Source organism: Nyctereutes procyonoides, unplaced genomic scaffold (assembly GCF_905146905.1).
Source record: "Nyctereutes procyonoides isolate TBG_1078 unplaced genomic scaffold, NYPRO_anot_genome, whole genome shotgun sequence".
Lineage (NCBI taxonomy): Eukaryota > Metazoa > Chordata > Mammalia > Carnivora > Canidae > Nyctereutes > Nyctereutes procyonoides.
Window position 1 is genome coordinate 57,006,066 of NW_026575043.1, and position 24,736 is coordinate 57,030,801.

A 24,736-nucleotide genomic window follows, 5' to 3' on the forward strand; every position below is an offset into this window, starting at 1 on the left:
ATAGTAAGACACAGAACAGTGCCTAGGTAGGCTTCTTTATCTATACAGACTTCTTTTTTAGGAGTTGCTGGCATGGTAGAACTGTCTACCTAACTAAACAGAAGTCCAGACGTGCTGTAAACAATCTGCCCTCTCCAGGAGTAAATGTATCATTCACATACCCTTTCTCAGTAAGGGCATACTCCTTTGAGACAAAGGCTGTTTCAAGTATTAAGTGAACTTACACAAAGGTGTGTCATATATAATTATCCACCACTTTCTATTTGCATATAAATAGAGCAATTGATGTTTTTAAGTCTTCTGCTAAATGCATTTTAGGAGCTGACCTAACTATGCTCTGGGCAAGCAAGTATAGAGTCACGAGTGAATGCAGACACATGAGACACAACTGAGTATCTGTTCATAGGACAAAAACCCCAGCCAAGGAGACCTGACCAGACTTGTATTGAATCCCATGAGCCAAAGACATTGAGGAACAAGGTGGATTTCATTCACTTAGGCGGCTGAAGCTGACAACAGCTGGGAATGGAAGGTATAATCTCCCGGGATAACAAGTATTTGAAAAAGGATTTTCTAAAACAGGACTAGTTTTTTAAAGACCAGTTTCCAAATACTGAATGTCAAGGCCAAATTGAATGCATGAGAGGGAGATCTTTTAAATATGACCTCTTCTCCTCATTCTTAAAGAGAACTTTTTTTTTAAATAGAATTTCTCTTTCACTCATAGCACGCAGTGTGCTACCAGAATCTCACAAAACAAAAGGAGAAAAAAACATGTGTGGTTAATGATAAACAATAGAAGCCACAACTCGACTGAGGAGGGACAATGATCTTGATCCCCCAACAGAGGGGAGACTTGGGCATGGGGTATGAAATCACCAATTTGGTCCCCTTCTTGGATTTAACTTCCAAATGTTGGGATGGAGCAGGAGGAAAGCAGGGAGCACACATGGGTTTCTAGCCTCTCCACTAACACCTTGCTCTTCTGCCCCACAGGCTAGCAGTCTCATGCAGGCTAGCAGTGACCACTGGACTTCAAGATCATCGATGAGCTGCACCAGAGGAGGCTGAGGTCACTGGACCAGGGACTGAAACGGAGCTGTTTGTTTTCAAGTAAAACAAATGCAAGAGGCTGAATGTGGCGTGGCTGCAGAGAAGTACCTGCGGCAGTTACCGTGGAGGTGGTGCTGCCAAAAGAAGCAAGACTTACTACTGCTCACAGTGGGACCAGCTGGTACTGGTGCCCACAATGGGTGGGGAAAAAAAACCCAAGCCTCAGTGGAGATATCTACCATAGAAATGTCATGGAGTGAACAACATGTGTGCTAAGAAAGTGTCTTTGAATAGTGTCTAAGCAAATTCTCAGGACCCAGCTTCCCAATCCTCGAATTCTTCAATGTAAAAAGCTCTTGAGAAATAGGAGACCCACAGAAATTAAGCTACTCAGACAGATGATACACTCTGATTTGGAGAAAGATGTCCCTCCACACCTCTTGCTCTATAGAAGCAGAGGAATAGAAAGCAGAAGGAATCAACACTTGCCTTAGTGATCACATAAGACAGAGGCTGACGACACCAAATATAATGTACCATACTCTGCAGGGAAAAGAAATCCTGACTCAATGATAAGACCAGCTCTTGCCCCAACACCTAGCCACTGCACATGGCATGATGTGCCTTCAAGAAAGCACTGTTTATCAGGAGTGAGACTTTCCACTTCTCATTTGTACCCACCAGTCCCTGCCTTCTTATTTTTAAAACTGGCCCCATTTATGCAGCTGTATAAAATTATCCATCCCCACCATCCTTAGTGCATTTTCAGAGGTCTCTAAGGAAAATCCTGAGCTTAGAACATTAACAACTTGGTGTTAGCCAGGTGGATTCTCTTCTTTTTTTTTTTTTTTTCAAGAAATTGGAAAAACAAAAAGAGCACAAAGGAGAAAACAGTGTAACTGAAGAAGCTGACCCTCAAAATAAATTCTGTATTGTTAGTTATTTTTCAATGTTTCACTTCCTTTTGGCAGCTTCTCCAAAGGAGCAGTTTCTTTTGCAGTTCACTCAAGTCGACTTTGATCACCCTAGAAAGGTTTTTCCATTAGAGATTCTATCCAGCTGGACCCATTCATTAGTTTAGTGGTGGCAATCACATATTCTGTACCTCCATCTTCCAGCTGGGAGAGAAATCGCAGGGCAGCGATTTCAGCAAAGGTTACACCCCCGAGGAAAAATATCAGAGTGACTCGGTTTTCTCCTGGCTGACCTAAAATTGAAACATTTCAGAATTGAGAATTTATTATGGGTGCCTCTCTTTCCACATTAAAAAAAAAAAAACTGCATTACAGGGGCGCCTGGGAGGCTGTTGGATGAGCGTCCAACTCTCGGTTTCAGCTCAGGTCATGATCTCAGGGTGGAGGGATTGAGCCCCACACTGGGCTCCACACTCAGTGCAGAGTCTCTCTCTCTGCCCCTCCTACCACTCTCTCTCTCTCTCTAAAAATAAATCTTTAAAAAAAAAAAAAAACCTGCATCATTGGGGTGCCTGGGTGGCTCAGTTGGTTAAAGTACCTGCCTTCAGCTCCGGTCATGATCTCAGGGTCCTGGGATGGAGCCCCAAGTCAGAAGAGAGTCTCAGCAGGGGTCTGCCTGAAATTCTCTTTCCTTCTGCCCCTACTTTTGCTCACTCTCCTTCTCTCTCTAAAGTAAATAAATCTTAAAACAACAACAAAATGGCATCATATATAAAGAAAAAAAGTTAATGGTGTCTTGGTACAGACAGCTCATTTGAAACTGAACATGATTTTGAATTCAATGATTTTTCTAAATACTGAGACCCTAAACTCAGAGGTTGAAGGCTGCTGCTCCTGAGGGAATGATGGGTTCTAGTGCTTACACTATACGTTAGCAACTAACAAGAGAGGTATACTGGACTGACTCCTGAGTGCCTTACAAACGTACTTCACAAAGCAACTCCTGATCCATGAAAACCACACCAACAGTAGGTAATCATGCGTAGACAAAGGCCACAGACTCACGTTTTTTTTGCAGTCCTGTGGGCAATGGTTGCCGTTCTTCAAAGTGGGGCCCTGGGAGTATGCGGAGAACTTCCTCGATACTGCGCCAGCCGGGCCTCGAGAGGAGCTGGGCCAGTCGCACACTGAGAGGGGCATAACCACTGTACACGTACGATATGTCCGTGGGATTCTGTTGATTGATTAAAGGGGAAAAAGCCTGTTGATATGGAGACTTTTAGAGCCACTGGACAGTGGCTTTTGGGTAACCCAAAATTATGTGATTTAGCTTTGAAGGCAGAAAGACAAACTCTGGCCACATCCTGCTCCAATTCATGCCAGCTGGGCCTGATTCTTAGCTGCCAGAGGGTCACTTTCAACTCGGATCTTGAAAAAACCACTCAAAGTATCTCCAGGCACTGATCAGGAAACACCATTATTTGCTTTGCCAACAAACTTCTCGGAGGGCAATGTGGTACTCTCTAGCTAAGTAACAATGAGCATATCACTCGAATTCAGCCATTCTACTTCCAGGCATTTATCCTACAGAGGGGCTTGTGTGCCAGAATAGACCAAAACACACATGTATTAACTGCAACACCGTGCGTACTCACAAAAGACTGGAAACAACCTGAATTTCTATCAAGAGAAATCTGTTAACTCATAAATTGAGATTTATCTCCAAAACTACTATGCAGCAATTAAAAACTTACAAAAAAGAAGGAGGTGGATCACAGAAGGATCTTCAGGATACAGTGTGAAATGGTGGTTGGGGTGGGGAGAGGCAGGGCGGAACAGGGAGGGCAGTGGAACTAATATATTTTGTATACTGTACAACATAGAAAGTAAGAGTATCTCTATTCCCCTCAGGGAAAGATAATTCAATTTTGCCACTGGTAGAGGAGACTTTTTAATTACTAGCTTTTGTTGCAGAAGGCTGCCTGATAAATTTCCTATGGAAGTCCAAAAAAAAAATAGAGAAAGAACTTTAGAAAAACTGGAATCATCAATAAATGTAAAGCAAAGTGCCCTCTACTTTGGAGGTCAATGGTAAAAAAATATGCATTATTTATTTATGTGAAAATGTCTGTAGATACATAGACTCTTCCTGGAAGGATAAAGAACTGGTTACAGTGGTACCTTCTAAGGGAAAACCAGGGAGAGATGTGGAGGGAACCTGACTTTTCACTGTTTGCCTTATTTCTGTACCGGCCGACATTTCTACTACATGTGCTGGACATCTTCCAGATCCTTCCACACATTCACCCCCACCCCTAACCCCCATGCTCTGTGTTCAGGAGGCAAACCTGTAGGCTCTGCGCCGATGTGCTCCCACACCCTCTTTGGGTCCGGCCAATGGAAGGCACCAGACAGCACCTGGGGAGTGTTCGTTCCTGCCCTGGCTTCCTGTCTGTGATACCACTGGATGCTGGCCGTGTCCTTCGTCTTGTCAGGTGGTCTCTCCACACAGCTCTCTCCTCCAGGTTCTGGAACAGGTTTCTGCAACCATTCCCTCTCCTTGCCCTCAGGCCCAGGCTGGTACGGATTCCCCACTGCAAGCCTTTCACCAGCTCCCCCATCTTATGAAACTCTCCTCAAACTACCCAGTGTCAGAGCACCCTCTGTTCCCTGCTGGGATTCTGAAAGATATAATATATGAATGCACTACTTTCTCAAAAAAATTAGGAAACAGCTTCTAGAAAGGGCAGCATGGATGTACAAATCAAGTAGCCTATGTGGTCATGATAAACCACTAACCGGTAGGGAAAGTGAGTTGAAGTGGAGGGGTGTGTCTCACCTGTTCATTCACATCATCCATCCAGAGGCGTAGCGTTTTCCGGATTGTTGGGTAATTGTTTCTGCCTCCTGTCTGTGGTTTCAGCAGGCCAGCCTTCTCTAAGTTGTATAATGTCAATATGTGCTCATAGCCATAAGTCTGCAAGACAAGTTGTTTGGCATTGATGTCCTATCAGGAAAAGGGTTTCTGCCACTTTCTAAAAAAGAGAACTTCCAACAAATTAGTTTGTACCCTAGAGTGCTTGCTTCAGCAGCACATATACTAAAATTAGTTTGTGCCCTAGGGCACGTTACCAAAGTCCACGTAATGACTGTCTATGGGCACAGGGGCAGTGAGGAGGATGACACCTGCTTGCCTGTTACAATTAATCCATTTCACTGCTTCAAAGAGGGATTTAAAGTTTTTACTTTAAAGTCAGAATTTATGGACCTAATTTAAGTGAGCATCAAATAAATTAATATATATTTTATATGGGATATAATTAGATTTTTTTTTTAAAAAGAATGAGGCAGGGCAGCCCGGGTGGCTCAGTGGTTTAGTGCCGTCTTCGGCCCAGGGCGTGATCCTGGGGACCCCAGATCGAGTCCCACATCAGGCTCCCTGCATGGGGCCTGCTTCTCCCTCAGCCTGTGTCTCTGCCTCTCTGCGTGTCTCTCATGAATAAATAAATAAAATCTTAAAAAAAAAAAAAGGAATGAGGCAGATCTACACATCTTGATAAGAAAGATCTGGATATATTCTTTTTTAAAATTAATTTATTTGAGAGAGAGAGACAGTGTGAGCAGGAGGGGCAGAAGGAGGAGAGAGAATCTCAAGCAGACTCCCCACTGAGTGTAGAGCTCCAAATCAGGCTCAATCTCATGACCCTGAGATCATGACCTAAGCTGAAACCAAGAGTTGGATACTCGACCCACTGCACCACCCAGGCACCCCTTAAGGACAAAAAATATAATAGCAGGATACTATGTACAGTCCAATTTTATTTGTTTAAAAAATGGTTAATAATAATAGTGATAGCCAACACTTACATAACACTTTCTGTGGGGGGCAGGGGCAGTGTTCTCTTGTGAACACATCACAATCCCTCAGTCTCTTTATTATAACCTGACAGCTGGGTGGTATTACTATCCCTATTTTATAGAGAAGCTTAAATCACTTGCCCAAGGTCATGTTGGTACTTAGTAACAGAGCTGGGACATGGATGCAGCCAGGCTCACCACAGAGTCTGTGTTCATAAATATTATTTGTATAAACGCAAACAAGGGAGTCTGGGAACACACAAACCAAACTATTGCCATTGGTCCTATTTGTGGAGGGAGATGGGGGTGTGAGTGAGGTGCAGGAATGATCACACATTACTCCGGATCACATGTTGCTTCACATGTTGCTCCAGACACTTCACCTTATTTGAATTTTATATAATGAGAATGCATGTGTTATCTATGTAATTTCTTAAAAAAAAAAACAAAATATCCCCCCAAAATTGAGCATTTAGTTTTAACCATAATGTACTTAACTGTGGCTGGTAATAGCAAATAAATACTACCTGAGACATTTTCAAACAAAGAGGAGAATTTTTAAAATAATTGTGGCCTTTTGTTAATTATGAAGTAAAACAGGCTTGATGTAAGTACGTTTGCTAAGGAATTGTTATCAGAAAATTTGCAAAAAGGTCCCTTCCTCCATCAAATGCAATCTGGTTAAGAGTGGGCACCAGACCCCAGTTCTCTGGGCTCTGGCACTGGCTTTGCCATTTACTAGCGGGGTGACCTTGGGCAAGCTACAAAACTACCTTGTGCCTCAGTTTTTCATCCATGAAGTAGGGATGTTAACAGCATCTAACTCACAGAGCTGCAGTGAGGATTAAACAATTGAATACAATAAAGCTCTTTCACTAGAGCCTGGCCCATGGTAAATGCTCAATAAACATTAGTTGTTATTATTATGCTAACACAGTAAATAGTGATCCGTACCAAGGACAACCCCATTAAGGTGTCAAAAAAAATTAAAAGATGTGAAAACAATATACCAAAATAGGAGCTTTAAGCAGTATTTTTTTTTAATGTTTTCTCCCTTGAAACATTAATAATCTGAAATCTACTGACCTGGAGAATTTCTCTTTTATAATAATCCAGAACCTTTTGTTTGAGCCCACTATTGCACACGGACTGGAGGCAAACCAGTCTTAACACCTTGATCAGTGGGTGCTTCTGGGCAATACAGTCTTCGATGTAACTGTTGACCTGGAAACAAAATACCTAGGTATGTATCCCAGCATCCAGTTTGGGGGGGCCTAATGAACTTGGTATTTACAATGATTTTTCAAAGTGGAATACACTCTGAGGCAATGCAGCTGCCTGTCTGAACACAGCACACAGCCTTCTGAGAGGCTGTGGAATGTGTGGAGTGTGTGTGACCTGAGTCTGTCTCAGTAAGAGAAGCGATTTATTGACCACAATGTAACAGGAGCTTTTTTAGAAAATAGAGAATCTTCCAGAAATGCAATAATTTTAAATTTATTAATAGAAGTGGATATTTAAAGGAATTATATGGGCAATCGCCTCATAAGGCAAATATCTACTATTGGTCTTAAAAATGGATTTCAGGGCTGGGTCTTCATCACTCCATGTACTGCAGAAAGCACCACACAGAGCAATGTTAAATATCCATGACTTGGTGAAATCTATATTTCCACTTGCACTTGCTCTTAAATATACCTTGGCAGAGCATGAGAATCAAAACAGTTGCTTTTCTAGCTATAATCTTACATTTGATAAATCACCAATGACTTGTTAATTTTACTGTTCACATACCTTATCGGTGTCTACTCCAGACATAAACTCCTGCTCCACTGTTAGTTTATCAAAGAAATCTTCAGAAGCTAAAATGTAATTAGCAAATTTGCAACTTAGAAATTAAATAAATGTTTGTTTATTTCAACAGTGTGCTTTTCTACACAGAATTAAGAAACAAGATGTGCAAAAAAAGAAAGCAAAAGGTTCAAACTGTCATCTGAAAACAATCTTCTAAAAACATGGAAAATCCTACAACCCCATGCTCCTAAATTACATCGACATGTAGTTGACCACTGTACTCCTTTGCTGTCCTTAGGACTCAATACAGATCCCAAGAATTCTGCCTCGGTCACAGGGAAAGCTAATCTCCCTAGCACTTCACTCTCATCATCAAATTCAACCCAGTTTTAACTGCTTTGTAGTAACATGAAAACAAAGGGCTGATTTTACAACACCACGTTTTACTGCAGTTTCAAAATAGGCTTCATAATCTACAGCACCCACATTTTATGAATAAACTCATCTTCGGCTTAATATACATCTTCTGAGCTCTTTCAAAATACTCAATGTATGATCTCTCTACCAATTCTGCAGGAGGTTTCCAAAGGAAAGACAAAAACAAAAGCAGAAACATCACAATGCTTTGATTAAATAACCCTTAACAAGAGAGAAAAACCTAGACTTAAAAAAGAGCCTCATTACAGTGGCAAACTTACAGAAGTTTTTCTTCTCTTATCACTACAAATATTTTATTTTAGGATTAAATAAATAATGGGGAAAATGAGTTAACCACAAATGAAACACATTTAACTTTGAACATATATATACTTAACACTGAGAATAACATACAATATTCAAATAGAACTGCCTTTCCCAAGGAGGTATCATGGTGCCCGTGACCCTGCTGTTAGACATTGTGTATGCAAGTTGACCTGATGAAAATCATCACTCCAAAGGATACTCACTGGTAACATCCTTGATTAACTCAGCAATTGAGGTGTGGTTTGCAAGTGAGCCTCTTGCTGCCTGCATGTGGGGCAGCTGGGAAACAAACTGCTTGATCTCCCCAACTGTCTTAGCATTGTGCCTTTCCTGAAATGGATAAAATGGCAAATGCATCATTATTTTGCTTTTAAAGATATTTATTTATTTATTTATTTATTTATTTTGTTTTGTTTGTTTGTTTATTTCTGAGAGACAAGTGGGGAAGGAGCAGAGCAAGAGGAACAAGGAGACTCCACGCTGAGCATAGAGCTCAACATGGGGCTTGATTCTACTACCCCAAGATCATGACCTGAGCCATAATCAAGGGTCAGATGTTAATGAACTGAGCCACCCAGGTGCCCCAAGATATTTTATTTGTAAGTGTTCTGTTCTGTTGCTCAGAGATGTTTACTTTATAATCAGTGGGAAAGAAAGAACAGAATACAAATAAATCAGGCCAAAACCAGTTCTGATGTTACAAAAAAAAGAAAAAAGACGAGTCCACAGTGCCTGATTACTGTGTCAGTAGTTCTTCAGAGAGCAAACTTGTGAGGTTTTCTCCTACTATGCTGGGGCTCATATAATGATTGGTATCTGTGGGCATCTGAGTATTTGCGGGTGCACTATTAGGTTATCCACAAACTTCTGAAGAAAAAACAAAAAACATTATGTTAAGAGGGGAATGTAAAGAGCAAAAAGTGTCCTCTGTAAAAAAAAAAAAAAGCATTCTTACTGCTGAATCTCAATCTTGAAGACTGTCCATGAACAAAGTGAACCTTGCTTAGTGATGGGAATATTTTTTGCTAAATTTAACCATGTAAATCAAATGTAAAATGTGAAATGTGAAAGTCAATTAATGAATATAATCCTTTAGAAAGATGAAATCTAGAAATACATACTCGGTGAAAAATTAGTTTTCAAAACTCCTCCCAGTTTTACATTTCCAAAGTCTAAATATTCAGAGCTTATCCTCTTACTGAATTTCTATGTTTCCAAAATGAGCTCACCCAAGAGTAAATGAGTGACCAGGCAAGAGGAGGCAGGAAGGTGATAATGAAGTGCCTGTCTCACTGTCACCCACCACCTCTGCAGGGCTCCTCTGCTGCTGGCATGCTGGCTAAACTTATAGCTCTCACCACAAACCCGCAAGTTCTATTCTAGAAGATCTTTTATTTATGGTACACCCAGCTTCCTCTTGAGTGAAGTAGGAAATTATGAAAAAGACAAAGGTAAAACAAATATTTATGTCAAAAGCCTGCAACCACTGTTCCCGCCACCCCACAAAGAAGGAGCAAACTAAACACCTTCTATCATGGGTCGGGGACCAGGTTCCAAAAGAAACCCTAGGGACCCCCAGTTCCTTGGGAGAGAAACGTGCACCTGCACCGAAGCCCGGTTTCTGGCTGTACCTCTGCAGGCTCTTCCTCTCCTCGTGGGGTGGGCAGTCTAGCCTGTGACCAAGAGCAGCAGCAAGACAACCACACTGCCTCACCTCAAATGCTGCAGAGATCACCTTCGCTCTCTTGCTAAGCACAGAGCCCACCGCGTTGAAGTTTTTGTCGCGGATCTCAGCATAGAGCTCCTCTGCGGAATTTAGCTGAAGTTTCTTTGCTTCTGTGGGCAGATCCTTCCCACCATCACCCTGTTTCTTTGGTGCAAATTTCTCCGGAGGTAACTTCACATAACCTGAGCGGCAGCGGAAGAGAACAAGCACCTGTGTGTGTTCACTGGATGAAAAGATCCAGCACCCAGGCACAAAACAAGGTTTTCCAACCCAGGAGAGAAGTAAGCCAGCTTTAGGAAACAATAGCAGAGAACACTGAGGTTTTGAGTTTTCCACGATCAGAGTACACTTTGATCATAAATAAGTAAATTGGTTTTATTATTAAACATTTCTAAGATGTGAAATGCTGACAGAAATAAACAAGCATCGGGGCACCTGGCTGGCTCAGTGGTTGAGTGCCTGCTTTTGGCTCAGGTCATAACTCTGGGGTCCTGGGACGGAGTCCCACACTGGGCTCCCCACAGGGAGACTGATTCTCCCTCTGTCTATGTCTCTGCCTCTCTCTGTGTCTCTCTCGTGAATAAATAAATAATTTTTTTTTAAATTTTTATTTATTTATGATAGTCACACAGAGAGAGAGGGAGAGAGAGGCAGAGACACAGGCAGAGGGAGAAGCAGGCTCCATGCACCGGGAGCCCGACGTGGGATTCGATCCCGGGTCTCCAGGATCGCGCCCTGGGCCAAAGGCAGGCGCCAAACCGCTGCGCCACCCAGGGATCCCATAAATAAATAATTTTTAAAAAAGATTTTATTTATTCATGAGAAACACACAGAGAGAGAGAGAGAGAGAGAGGGAGAGAAAGATTGGCAGACACACAGGCAGAGGGAGATGCAGGCTCCATGCAGGGAGCCCAACATGGGACTTGATTCCGGGATCCCAGCATCACTCCCTGGGCTAAAGGTGGCGCTAAACCTCTGGGCCACCCAGGCTGCCCAATAAATAATTTTTTTAAAAAAGAGAAAGAAATAAACAAGCATCACCTGGGCCCAAATCAAACAAACAGGTTTGTGACCTTTGACCGAATAATTTACACCTAAATGCTAGCATCCCCAGTCTTCCATCTGGTGTCCCAACCTCAAGAGTCAGCCCTTCCCCAGATGCGCCCACTGCAATCTCTACTGTAGCATCCCTGCTTCTATGTGTGGCCTGCCCCTTGCCACGCCCCCTCCACACCTACCCCTCCCCAAATGCAAGGCAAATGCCACCTCTCCAACAAGCTTTCCCAAACAACTGCCAGCCATGATGGTCTGCATTCTCCAAACTGCAGTGTCACCTTTATCTAACCCAGGGCCATTTGTCTTCATGAAGACAAGCACAGTTCTGCAAACTAAGCATCCACCAGCCTTTGTGGGACAGACAATAGCAGTTTTGCTGGGACTTTGTCTAATCCGGAGTCTGAAAGCCAAAAGTCAGTATTTTTCTTTTCCTTTTTAAAGATTTTATTTATTTATTCATGAGAGACACACAGAGAGAGGCAGAGACACAAGCAGAGGGGGAAGGAGGCTCCATGCAGGAAGCCTAATGTGGAACTCCTTCCCAGGACTCCGGGATCAGGCCCTGGGTCAAAGGCAGATGCTCAACCACTCAGCTACCCAGGGATCACCCTGTATTTTTATTTTCTCAAATATCCTCTGATTTATGTCCAAAGAAAGTACTTCCTCAAAAAAAAAAAAAAAAAAAAAAAACTTTTGGATATTTTTATCTGATGACCTTTCAGTCAACACAGATGCCACTTTACTTACTGTTCTGAATGCCATAGATTTCATCAATGAGTCCTTCATATGTAAGCTGAGTAGCAAGAGGAGTTAATAAATCCACATTTCGATCGAGCAACAAGAGATTATCAAAAACGGGAAAAATTGAATTTTGGCTTCCTGTAAACTCTCTCTTCATCCTGATCATCATATTGGCCACTTGCTGGAAACAAAACATTGGATTATGTGGGATGTTTCTGGGAATTAGCAGATTTTAATATGTAGCTAAAAACAGAAAGACAATCAAAAAAAGTAAAAAAAAAAAAAAAAGAGAAAAGAAAAACTATAGAAGACCGAGATTGATCAAAAATAAACAGAGAAAACCATCTGCTGTTGGCCACCCACTCCAACATGCACATGTGCACCGACAGCAGCCACCACTACTCAGTGAGGCACAAACTCAGATGCCGTCTATTCCCGTTATTCACTGGACTCCTGTAAAGTCGCCATGAACACTGACTCACCAAGTACTGAGCCACTGCTCCATGGGAAAATGCGAGGTGAGGCTCCTTCAAGCCTCTCGTCACATTTTTATCAACTAATGAATGTGTAACCTTGTTTTATGTGGTTTCTATCTAAAGACACTTTATTTAGTATATATTGTTGATTCACCAACAAAGAACTCATAGTCAACAGTGCTATCGCTCAACGCCTGAGGGCGTTAGCCAACAAAGGTATTCTCTTGGTAAGGCACACCCCAACCTTCCTGAGCTCAGGGACACTGGGCAGTGCCTCAGGACTACCTCGGGGCTGTGTTAAACAGTGAAATCACCAAAAAAAGTGCAAAAATGCAAAAAATGTGGTCTTAAGTAGTGCATGGGACTATATAGTGGTAAAAAGGACACCTGTTTATAGCCTGAGAGCCAAAACAAAGCAGAGCTTCACTTTATTGGACATCAGCTGGGTACATGCACATTGGACAACTCAAATGTCTTTGCCACTCTTGACATGTTCGCAAAACATTGTGAATATCGATTTTGGGATTACAAGTACATTTCAGTAATTAGTTAAATTCATAAATCAATAGGACTGACTGTATTTGTCTGTAAATAGCTTCCTACTGTTCCCCTTTTGGGTACCAGGGCACCCCTTTCATTATCCCAGAAACATGTGCCATTTCTTACCCTGGCACACTCTCCTTTCCCAAAGATTTGGGGGATTGTTCCATACAGAGCCTGCAGGGTCATCAGCCCCTTAGCTGCATGGTAGAGGCTCGTCTGGTCACTCTCCAGGTAGCACTCCTGTGGGGAGAAAGGGTGGTTACTGTTAGCCACAGTGACTGGCTGCTCGCTGGGTGCCTGCCTCTGTCTGGCACTGGGACTTTCCTCATATTTTCCACTTTGCCTGGAAATCTGGAGACTCAAGACCATTTGGTCAAGCTGCTGTTGGACAGTCTAGAACACAAGACCAATGGCTTTGCTACTGGGATGCAGCTCTGGAAGCAACCAGCAGAACCTTCTGGAAGAAAAGTGTTCACCAAGCAAGCCAATTCTTATTTAACAACTCTTAGGTAAACTGATTAACAAAGACTGACAATGAGAATGGATTCTCTCACTTACTGTGGGGAGTGCAGACTTTGATGTGACATTTTGGGAAGGCCACAAGCTAATATCCACAAAGAAACATATTCTTTGACCCCGAAAGGGCCAGATGACCACACAACAAAATACTTAGCAGTTTTGACAAACATGAAATTTTCATATATGCTGACAACAAAGGTCCTAATATCCTGAGAAGTGAAAAGAAGTAGCTGAGCAATCTTCAAAGTATGATCTCCTTTTTAGAAAATACATTTTACTTTATAAAATATATAAGATATATTTTGTAAAGGCCAACAAAGTACACACAAAACCAGTTGGGAAGTGAGAGGGGAAGTGCTCGGTTTTAACACTGACAGGTGAGAACACAGCTGTTGCCTCAGGATGCCTTGATCTGAGCCCCTCTGTGCCACTTCCCTAGCTGCTCCCTAAGACCAGTTAGAGAACCTCTGTGCCTCAATTTACTCTTCTGTAGAAGGGAGTACATTCCACACAGTGTAACAAGTAACCAAAGAAAATGTACATAAAACATTAAATCCCAGCACTTGAAGCACACAGTAAGTGCTTAATAAATATTAGCTTTTATTATGTGGAATTGTTTGGATTGCTTTTCACAATCATCTGCTCATAAAGTCAAATGGTATATGAGGCACTTCAGTGGCTCATCGATCCTTGATTTCGGTTCCAGCCATAATCTCAGGGTCATGTGATCAAGCTCTGAGTCAGGCTCCATGCTGGGAATGGAGCCCGCTTAAGATTCTGTCTCCCTTTGCCCCTCCCTCTCTAAAAAGAAATAAGTCAAAATGGTACACTGCACCAGACACCTGCCCCTACCCACCCACCAAACATGGATCTAGCCTCCAAAGCCACGAGGGAAAGGACACCACAGGAATCACAGAAGACAGAGTAGAGAATTCAGACACTCCACCCTCAGGAGGAAGGAGGACTGTCTCCTGAAAACACTGTGAGGAGCGAGCGTCTAGTTACCACTGGAAGCACTGCTGGATGATGGCTCTTTTAAGGCTGGGGTATTTTAACATTTCACTACATATGAAAGGCAAAAATAAAAGAATGTCTGAAGACACACTTCCTGGCAAAGTTACTTAAAATTCCTGATTGGAGTAGAACTAAGATAAAAATTCAAGAAAGAAAACAGTAGGGAACATCTCTCAAAATAGTATTCGTATTACTTTTTAAAAAAAGATTTTATTTTTAAAAGATTTTATTTATTTATTTAAGAGAGAGAGAGAGAGACAATGCAAGCAGGAGGGAGGGGGGTAGAGGGAGAAGGAGAAGCAGACTCCTCCCTGAGCAGGGAGTCCAACGCGGGGCTCAGTTCCAGGACCCTGAGGTCATGACCTAAGCCGAAGGCAGATGCTTAACGAACTGAGCTGCCCAGGAGCCCCTTTAAAATTTTATTTTTAAGTAATCTGTTAACACCCAACATGGGACTCAAATCCACAACCCCATGATCAAAAGTTGCATGCTCTACCCACTAAGCCAGCCAGGTGCCCCAGCATTCATATTATTTTAATTTAAAAAGCTGTATTACTACACAGAGAGTGAGCATGGGGGGAGGGGCAGAGGGAGAGAGAGAATCTCCAGCCTCACGTGGAAATCGATTTCATGACCCAGAGATCATGACCTGAGCCAAATCCAAGAGTTGGGTGCTTGGGATGCCTGGGTGGCTCAGTGGTTGAGCATCTGTCTTTGGCTCAGGTCATGATCCCAGGGTCCTGGAATCAAGTCATGCAGTGGGCTCCCCTCAGAAGCCCTCACTCCACTCCCCTCAGAAGTTATGTTCATTGTTTAAAGTCAAACACATATGTAAAATTACATCAACTTCATCAGAAATTGGGGTTGAATTTAGCATTAGGTAGAACTCTCAGCTTTACCATTCAGGCAAAATCTTTTATTTCTTTTTTTTTTAATTTTTTAAAAAATATTTTATTTATTCATGAGAGACACAGAGAAGAGAGAGAGAGAGAGAGAGAGAGAGAGAGAGAGAGAGAGAGAGAAGGCAGAGTCACAGGCTGAGGGAGAAGCAGGCTCCATGCAGGGAGCCCGACGTGGGACTCAATCTCGGGTCTCCGGGATCATGCCCTGGGCTAAAGGCGGCGCTAAACCGCTGAGCCACCAGGGTTGCCCAAAAATCTTTGATTTCTAAACAGAATCTGAAATGAACATACAAAACCAAGAGCTTGGGACACTTAGGTGGCTCAGCAGTTGAGCATCTGCCTTTGGCTCATAGTGTGATCCCAGGGTCTGGGATCAAGTTCCACATTGGGCTCCTTGCAGACAGCCTGCTTCTCCCTCTATGTCTCTGCCTCTGTCTCTCTCTCTCTCCCTGTGTCTCTCCTCAATAAACAAATAAAACCTTTAAAAAAAAACCCCAAAAACAAAAAACCAAGAGCTTGAAATTCCCAACAGAAAATAATCCTGTCCCTTTTCGCAAATCATCAGAAAAACAAACAGGAGATCTCTCCTCTGGAGGTTTTGTCATGCAGGGGCAAGTTTTCCTCAGCTGCTACCAATTCGCATTAATTACAGAAATGTGAATTAATTACCTGAGGGTATACCCATTATAGATCAATGATGAAACAGATACAGCAAAATGGTAATTCCAGAATCATGGTGATGGGTATATGGGTGTTCCCTGTTAAATCCTTTCTTTTTTAAAAAAAACTTTTACTTATTTATTTGAAAAAGAGGACACTCATGAGTCCAAGCACGCACACGCATGTGTGGATGGAGTAGCAGAGGAAGAGGGAGAAGCCAACTCTCCACTGAGGAGGGAGCCCAATGAGGGACTCAATCTCAGGACCCCAGGATCATAACCTGAGCTGAAGGCAGACACTTTACCGAATGAGCCACCTAGGCACCCCTACACTTGTTACACTCTTAACTTTTGTGTATGTCTGAAAATTTTCATTTAAAATGCTGTGGAGAGGGATCCCTGGGTGGCACAGTGATTTGGCGCCTGCCTTTGGCCCAGGGCGTGATCCTGGAGACCCGGGATCGAATCCCACGTCAGGCTCCCGGTGCATGGAGCCTGCTTCTCCCTCTGCCTGTGTCTCTGCCTCTCTCTCTCTCTCTCTCTCTGTGTGACTATCATAATTAAATAAAAATAAAAAATAAAATAAAATAAAATAAAATAAATAAAATAAAATAAAATAAAATAAAATAAAATGCTGTGGAGGGAGGGGGCATCTGTACCATCTTTGGATGAGATTTAGTATAAGCAAACCAGTAGGGAAAATGGTGGAAAAGAGCCAAGAAGTTCTTTTGGTTATTCGAATAAATGTTGCCACTGAGATCTACTGCCTCAAATTCACTCTTATAAGGTGGTGATCACTGGAACCACATACTGGGGAGGAAAAAGTTTCAGAGGTTTTGTACAACTTTTGAGAGGTTCTCAAAAGTTCTAGTCTCCATCACAAACCCATGAATCAACGAAAGAAATATGGACAGATATGACTGTGCTGAAAAGCACGCATGGCAAAAACTACCATAAGCAAAGTCAAAAGACAAATGTCAAAGGTGAGTAAAGAATAGTCTACAGTTACAGGGCCCACGTGCAGAGTGACCTGTGTACAGGGTTATGCACTGTAGCACTGCCTCCAACAGGACAAGATGAGAAACGGTGATATGCCCTGTAGAAGGGGACTGGTTTAATATATCATGCTACCTCCAAAGAGTGGAACACTATGCAGTTTCAAACAAAAATATAGTATATGCCACCATTTGCATAGAAATGGGGAGGATATTTTATATACACTATAAGCTGTAGCTACATAAAGCATCTCTGAGAGAAAAAAAAAGAATTAGTAATAGTGATTGCTTCTGGGAGGGTACTGGCAATTTGAGCACTGGGAGGCTTACCTTTCACTCTGTACCCTTTCCGATTCAAAGAAATCTATCATTCTGCAAGAATAACGTTTTCAAAACACTTCCAAGTTATTTTATTAAAGGTAAAGTAATATCCTAATGAGAGAAAGTGTTCTTTGAAATAAAGATGGTAAATAAAGCAAATACACAAAATTACATTTGCAAGAAAACTCTCAGATCTGGAGAACACAGGCATAAACATTCTCTATATACATATGTTGAAAATAGGCAGTGGAGAAAACCAGTGCAAAAACAACTTGGTACCCATCTGGAAAAAATTAAATGAGCCTCTACCTCACACCACACACTCCACACAAAAACATAATTCAAGCTAGATTAAAGACCTGAACTTCTTTTCCATTAAAAGCAAAACTTCAAGACTTTCAAAGGAAAATATAAGATTTCCTATGTCTTCAGGGTGGAAAAGGATTTATTAAAACTCAAAAAACATAAGCTCAAAGAATAAAAGTAATATATTTAACTACTTTAACTGGGAACACTCATACCCCTCAGGGTCAAAGTTTACTACAAAGCCATAGGAATCAAGAGAGCATGGTACTGGTGTAGGGACAGACATACTGATTAATGGACTAGAACTGAGATGCCAGAAATAGACACATTTACAGACAACTAATTTTCAACAAGGGCACCAAGACAATTCAACAAGGAAAATACCACCTTCCAGTGAACAGTGCTGGAACAAATGGACAGCCACAGGCAAATGAATGAAGCTGGGTCCCCACTTCCCATCAGATAAAAATGAACCTAAAATAGGTCAAAGACCTGAAGTAAGACTGAAATCATAAAATTCTTTGAAGAAAACAGAGGGGTCAATTCATTACTCAAGCTTAGGCAATTCTTGGATGGGACACAAAAAGCATAAATGACAAGAGGGAAAAACAGATAAACCGAACTTCAAAATGAAAAATTTTGTGTTGAAAATACAATTTTTTTATGTTGGAGGATACCACTTTTACTAAGTGCAAAAACTCACAGAATGGGAGAAAATACTTGCAAATCATGTAACTGACTAAAGGACCTGCATCCAGAACATTCCAGAACGTTCCAGAATTCTAGCAACTCTCTCTCTCTTTTTAAAAATAGATTTTATTTACTTGATTCATGAGACACACAGAGAGAGGCAGACAGGCAGAGGGAAAAGCAGGCTCCCTGCAAGGAGTCCCATGCAGGACTGGATCCCAGACCCCAGGATCACGCCCTGAGTCGAAGGCAGATGCTCAACCACTGAGCCACCCAGGCGTGCCTTTTACAACTCTTCTAATGAAAGATAAGCTATCCCAATTTAAAAAATGCACCACAGATTGAATAGACATTTCCTTAAAGGAAGACCTATAAATGGCCAAGAAGCACAGAAGAAGGTGATCAACATCATTAGTCACTATGGAAATGCAAAACAAAACCCCAATGAGATGATGCTTCACACTCACTGGGATGGCAAAGCCTCAAAAAGACAGATAGCAACGTGTTGGTGAGAATGTAAGATTGGAACCCTCATCTACCTCTCATGGGAGCAGAAAATGTTACAGTCACTGTGGAAAGCCTGGCAACTCCTCCTAATGTTAAGCACAGTTCTACCATATGACCCAGCAATTCTACTTCTAGGTGTATGTAAAAGAAATGAAAACCCACATACGTACAAGACCTTGTATGCATGTTCACAACATCATGAGAGATGGCAAGTGAGAAATCGTCACCTGTCCGCTAGAGATGAATGATACACAAAATGTGGGATATCATTTAGACAGAACCCTATTTGGCAATAAAAAGGAATGAAGTGGGCAGCCCCGGTGGTGCAGCGGTTTAGCGCCGTCTGCAGCCCAGGGCATGATCCTGGAGACCCTGGATCGAGTCCCATGTCAGGCTCTCTGCATGGTGCCTGCTTCTCCCTCTGCCTGTTTCTCTGCCTCTCTCTCTCTCTCTCTCTCTCTCTCTCTCTCTCTGTCTGTGTCTCTATGAATAAAAAAAAAATTTAAAAATCTTTAAAAAAAAAAAGGAATGAAGTACTGACACCTGCTACAAGGTGGATGAGCCTCGAGAACATGATGCTAAGACAGAGGCCAGACAGAAAGGACCACATGTTATATGGACCACATGCTATATGGTTTCACTGATAAATTTCCAGAACAGGCAAATCCATACAGATGGCAAGAGACTAATGACTGTCAGTAGCTGCGGAGAGAGGGAAGAAGGCTGACTGCTAATGGGCAGAGGGTCTCTTTCTGGGATGATGAACACGTTCCACAATTGGATGGTGGTGACGGTTGTACAACTCTGTGGCTATACTGGAAACTATGAGACTACACACTCTAAAGGGGTAAATTTTATGGCACGTGAATTATGTCTCAATGTTACTCAATATTACTAAAAAAATAAAACACTTTATAGGGATCCCTGGGTGGCGCAGCGGTTTGGCGCCTGCCTTTGGCCCAGGGCGTGATCCTGGATACCCGGGATCGAATACCACATCGGGCTCCCGGTGCATGGAGCCTGCTTCTCCCTCTGCCTGTGTCTCTGCCTCTCTCTCTCTCAATGTGTGACTATCATAAATAAATAAATAAACACTTTATAATGGGAAATGTCTAGGTGATACAAAATATTATAATTAAATGAGATACCACAGACTGGGAGCACATACTTGCAGCTTCTATAACCCATACTGATTACTGTCCAGAATATATAAAGAATTCCTTAAAGGAAAAAAAAAGGCAACAAAAATGAGCAAGCAATTTGCTGAAGAGAAAAATCTTAAATGTCAATAAACATATGGAGAAAGGCTCAGCTTCACAGTAATCACAAAAATGCAAATTAAAACAATATTACTGATATTGTCATGCTCATAAATATTACCAAAATTAAAGTCTGACGTTAGAAAGGAAAATGTAAAGCTTACTTTGAATGCACCCTCTGATTCCATGGATAAGAGATCCCCATCAAATGGAATGAGGTCGAGGCTGTACTCCTCCCTATGAATAAAGGATCCCAGAACACCCAGATCCTTTAACCGCTGTTCACAGAGTAAACTACGTCTTGGCACAAACAAAATGTGGAAATCTCTTGTTGGGCCACGTCGGTCTTCACTGCAAAAGAAGTAACACTTGTTAGCTTAGGAGTGCCTTGGAGTGGTAGGTTATTTCACTCATTTTATTCCCAGAGACTAGCCCAATGCCTGGCACCCAGCAGGTGCTAAATAAATGCTGGTTGGATAAACATACACATATTGATTTTTAGATTCATATTGTTAGGGGACGCCTGGGAGGCTCAGTGGTTGAGCATCTGCCTTCTGCTCAGGACATGATCTGGAGTTTCAGGATCGAGTCCCGCATCTGGCTCCTACATGGAGCCTGCTTCTCTTCCCTCTGCCTGTGTCTCTGCCTCTCTCTGTGTCACTCATGAATAAATAAATAAAATCTTAAAAACAACAACAACAACAAATTGTTAGACAGTTGCTCCCTCGCTCTTTTTTTTCCCTGACAGGAAAGAGATATTGACCCACAGCCACTGTTTTCTGATGCATTTTCTAGCTTTCTCTTAAACCATTTATGAGGCATTCAAGCTCTCAGGTTTATTGAAACAGGATATCTGTGTCTTACGGAAAACAAATGGTTTTCAACCAATGACACGATTTTATGGAAAATGAAAGATCACTCCCAAAATAGCCCATATGCTTTTAAGATTTCAAGGGCCACATCAATCAAACTGTACCACAGAGTGTGGATGGGGCTCTATAAATTGGATACTACATTAAATTTTAATCAGCTCATACTTATTTTGCTTATGAAATTCAAGCACACTATATAGAGTGTATTGAAAAATAACCATTAGAGGTTTTTGCTTTTTTAATCAGAGTCCTTTCTACTGATATAGGTGCAAATTTTTAGCTACCCTGAATATGGGGTTATATGCTGATCCCTTTCTCCAACTGTCTGCACAACTTCATGACTTTCCCATTCGCCCTCTTATGTTCTTTCCCATCCACCCTGTTTTTGGAAGACTACCTCCCAGTGCACTGGCAAGATGAGGAGGCTGCAATAAGGCACTCAGTACATTAAAACCACGAGAAGGACCAACCTCTCTTGGACTAAATGTAAGCTCTGAGAGATACCTGAGCACATTTTCAGCAATTATATCCATTAGTTCTAGCCTGGGTCTGACAAAAAAAATAATATTCTTGACATCAGCTGCAGGCAAACGACTTCCCTTAAGTGTGAACATTTTTTCCACTTCATGTTCCTAGGAAAACACATACACAAAAGGTTAAAAAAAAAAAAAACCCAAATTTCACCTATCACAGCCAAATGACATTAATACTAGATTAGCAAAGTTGAATCTCCCCAAAGCCAGATGCATAAAGGACAAAGTTTCAGTATTAAGTCATTGCTACTGCATCTGTCATTGCTATTGCATCTGAATTCAAATGGCTCTCACACAATGAACTATCAATGACACTATGTAAGGGTCACATGATACAATGCTAATAATTTTCCTAGAATTAGCATCAGTATAAAATCACAGGCCAGGGGACACCTGGTTGGCTCACTGGTTGAGCAACTGCCTTCGGTTCAGGTCATGATCCCGGGATCCTGGGATTGAGTTCCACATCGGGCTCCCTGTAGGGAGCCTGCTTCTCCACCTATGTCTCTGACTCTCTCTGTGTGTCTTTCATGAATAAATAAAATCACAGGTCAATGGACCACTGTATAAAGAATGTTAGGCATGCATTATCAGTGTTTATAAAGACCAAAGAGCTCTGTAAGCCAATTACTCAGAGAAAATGTAAAATCCTATCATTTGCTAAAGTACAGAATTATTAATCCCTGAACAAAACTCAAATAGCTCATTTACCTTCAGTAGCGAATACTGTGCAATCAGGCCAAAGGGTCCTGTGAGGTACTCGTCCCAAACTATTGCCTGTAGGGGGGCAGAAACATTTTGTTATGGTTAAGATCAGGAATTTCAACAACACCCACAGAAAACAGCAGTCATGTCTAGTAGGAATACTTGCTTTAAACTCTGAATTAACAAAAATTTTAATGATTGGCTCTAACCACATTCATATCCTACAGATCTAAAGAAAAACCAGCATCTGGACAAGTGATGCTACTGTTTTTTTGTTTTGTTTTATTTCTTAAAGATTAATTTACTTGAGAGAGAGAGCGAGAGAGACAGAGTATGGGGAGAGGGAAGGGCAGATGGAGGAGAGAAAGAATCTCAAGCAGACTCCCTGCTGAGTGCAGAGCCCAGTTCAGAGTCTGATCCCACCACCCTGAGATCATGACCTGAGCCAAAGTCAAGAGTCTGGGGCTTAACTGACTGAGCCACCCAGGCACCTCCTTCTTCCCTTTTTTTAACTGAAATTTTTACTGAGATAAGTGTAGATTAACATTTATGTGTAAGAAACAATACAGAGAGCCCCCATATGCTCTGCCCAGTCTCCCCTGATGGTAACGTTTTGCAAAACCAGACTACAATATAACATCCAGGATACTGACATTGATTCAATCCATGATCTTAACTCAGATTTCAGCATCATTTCTTGAGCCTCAGTTGGGCACTTAGGACTTAGCCTGCTTCTTTTTCTCTCAGTAGCTATTAGTACCCAATCTAATCTCTTGGGGTTCTATTCTTCCTAAGACTGACTGCTGAGATTCCCCAATTCTCCTTCTCTTTTTGGAGTTGTACTGCCAGTTCTCAAGGGGGACCGACCGATAAATCCTAACAGGAGGGGACAAAGGTGACATCCTATCAAGTCCCTGATCTACAATTCCTCACTCAGTTGTGAGCTGGGTGATGGTAAACGTCTAACAGGAGAAACAATCCTCAGAAAGGTCACGTTAAACACTCAAATAACTATAACTTCTTTCATAATCCGTGTGAGCAGCAGGTTGTTAAGACATTGGTGCTTCAGAGACTTTTGGATGGTTCGATATGCAACGACACGCACGATCGCTGTAATGCATGGACACTGAACCACCCACACCCTTGGGCCGGGCCCGCCTCACTCGTCCTGATCTCAGGGGCACCAGATCTGCCCCTCTGGACCTGAAAGGCACCTGACACAGCTGGCACACGAGGGGCTGCGGTACCACGGTGGCTTACTCTGCTGCAACAAAACAATCGCGATGCCACGCTGACTCCGGACTGGGTGCCCCGGGACCCACCGCAGGCCCCTCTCCCGTCTCCCTGGTCCCTCCTGCTCCCCTCCTCGGAAGCCCCAGGGACCTCCTACTCCTGGAGCTCAGGCGGTGGCCCCGGATTAGGACGGGCCGGACTGGGGATAACACTGTCGCCACCTCCCATTCCTCACCTTGCTACCCGCGCACTTGTCCAGGAACTCGCGCAGCTCGCGACGCACCGCCTCGCGCAGCACGTTCAGGTTCACTCGTCCGTAGGACAGGTGGGCCGCCATCTTGCCCCACCGCCCCCTTTCCTGGCGAACAGACGTGGTCACGTGGCGGCGCAGTCACGTGACGTGGGCGGCCGGCAGCACGCAAATCCGGAAACTGAAAAGGGTCCACGTCTGCTATCTTTTCTGGCCCTAGTGCCCGACGCTCCCCAAGACCCCCGGCGTATCCGGACCCTGCCTCCGTCCAGGAGTTACTGGGCTCTGTGAGTTGACCTAGAGACGGGGACTGAAGCCTACTCGTTCCCTTTCTTCTTAGCAGCAGGCGTACCCACTGTCATGCAAATCCTTCGTAGCAATCAGAAAACCCTTCGCTTTGCTCTTTGAGTTTGTAGGCTAAAATTTACAAAAAAGGAGAGTAGCTGGGACGCTTGGGTGGCTCAGCGGTTTAGCGCCGCCTGCAGCCCAGGGCGTGTTCCTGGAGACCCGGGATCGAGTCCCACGTTGGGCTCCGTGCATGGAGCCTGCTTCTCCCTCTGTGTCTCTGCCTCTCATAAATAAAATCTAAAAAAAAAAAAAAAAGAGTAGCTGAAGGAACCTGTCACGTGATGGGTCTTTTTGGCTCTTCCTGATAAACTTCAACTGCGTGCTGTTTCACACAAATACTATCCCACGGGGAATCCCTGCATCAGTAAAATTAGTATGTTACCTTGTGAGTTGTGAGGATCAAGAAGATGTCTCTGCCTCTCTCTCTCTTTGTGCCTCTCATGAATAAATAAATAAAATCTTTTTTTTTTTTTTTTAAAGAGCCCCTAAACAATTACCATGAAGTCTGAATAAGCAAAGAGGAGAATTTGGGGATGATGAAGAGCAATCAATCATACACTTGCACTTTCGATTCCAATGATTCCATAAAAACCATTTAGATTTTTAAATATCTTGTTTCCCATGCCTGCTAAGAAGTGAGGCCCCAGCTCGCATCTGCCACCACCGCTGCTTCCTAACTTACTGCCCAGGCACTGCCTGCCACGCACCCTGCTGATGT

The 24,736-nt window shown here is 42.7% G+C and overlaps 1 protein-coding gene across 3 annotated transcripts; it reads right to left on the minus strand.

The window, feature by feature from the left end:
• Positions 1-1,962: 1,962 nt before the first annotated feature.
• Positions 1,963-23,799, minus strand: VPS33A (VPS33A core subunit of CORVET and HOPS complexes). 3 transcript variants are annotated; one of them, XM_055322438.1, is made up of 14 exons: positions 23,656-23,799; positions 22,194-22,259; positions 21,454-21,581; positions 20,242-20,428; positions 13,029-13,145; positions 11,893-12,067; positions 10,078-10,271; positions 8,567-8,693; positions 7,620-7,687; positions 6,912-7,049; positions 4,807-4,944; positions 4,316-4,508; positions 3,033-3,201; positions 2,124-2,260 (listed from the first exon to the last, which is right to left on the minus strand). In XM_055322438.1, the coding sequence occupies exons 1-13, from the start codon at positions 23,755-23,757 to the stop codon at positions 3,071-3,073; spliced, it is 1,764 nt and encodes a 587-aa protein (XP_055178413.1). In that variant the 5' UTR covers positions 23,758-23,799; the 3' UTR covers positions 2,124-2,260; positions 3,033-3,070. The 3 variants fall into 3 exon arrangements, with proteins under 3 accessions (XP_055178412.1, XP_055178415.1, XP_055178413.1); XM_055322437.1 differs by lacking the exon at positions 4,316-4,508 and having other exon boundaries at positions 1,963-2,260; XM_055322440.1 differs by lacking the exons at positions 4,316-4,508; positions 6,912-7,049 and having other exon boundaries at positions 1,963-2,260.
• Between the last annotated feature and the right edge of the window lie 937 nt (positions 23,800-24,736).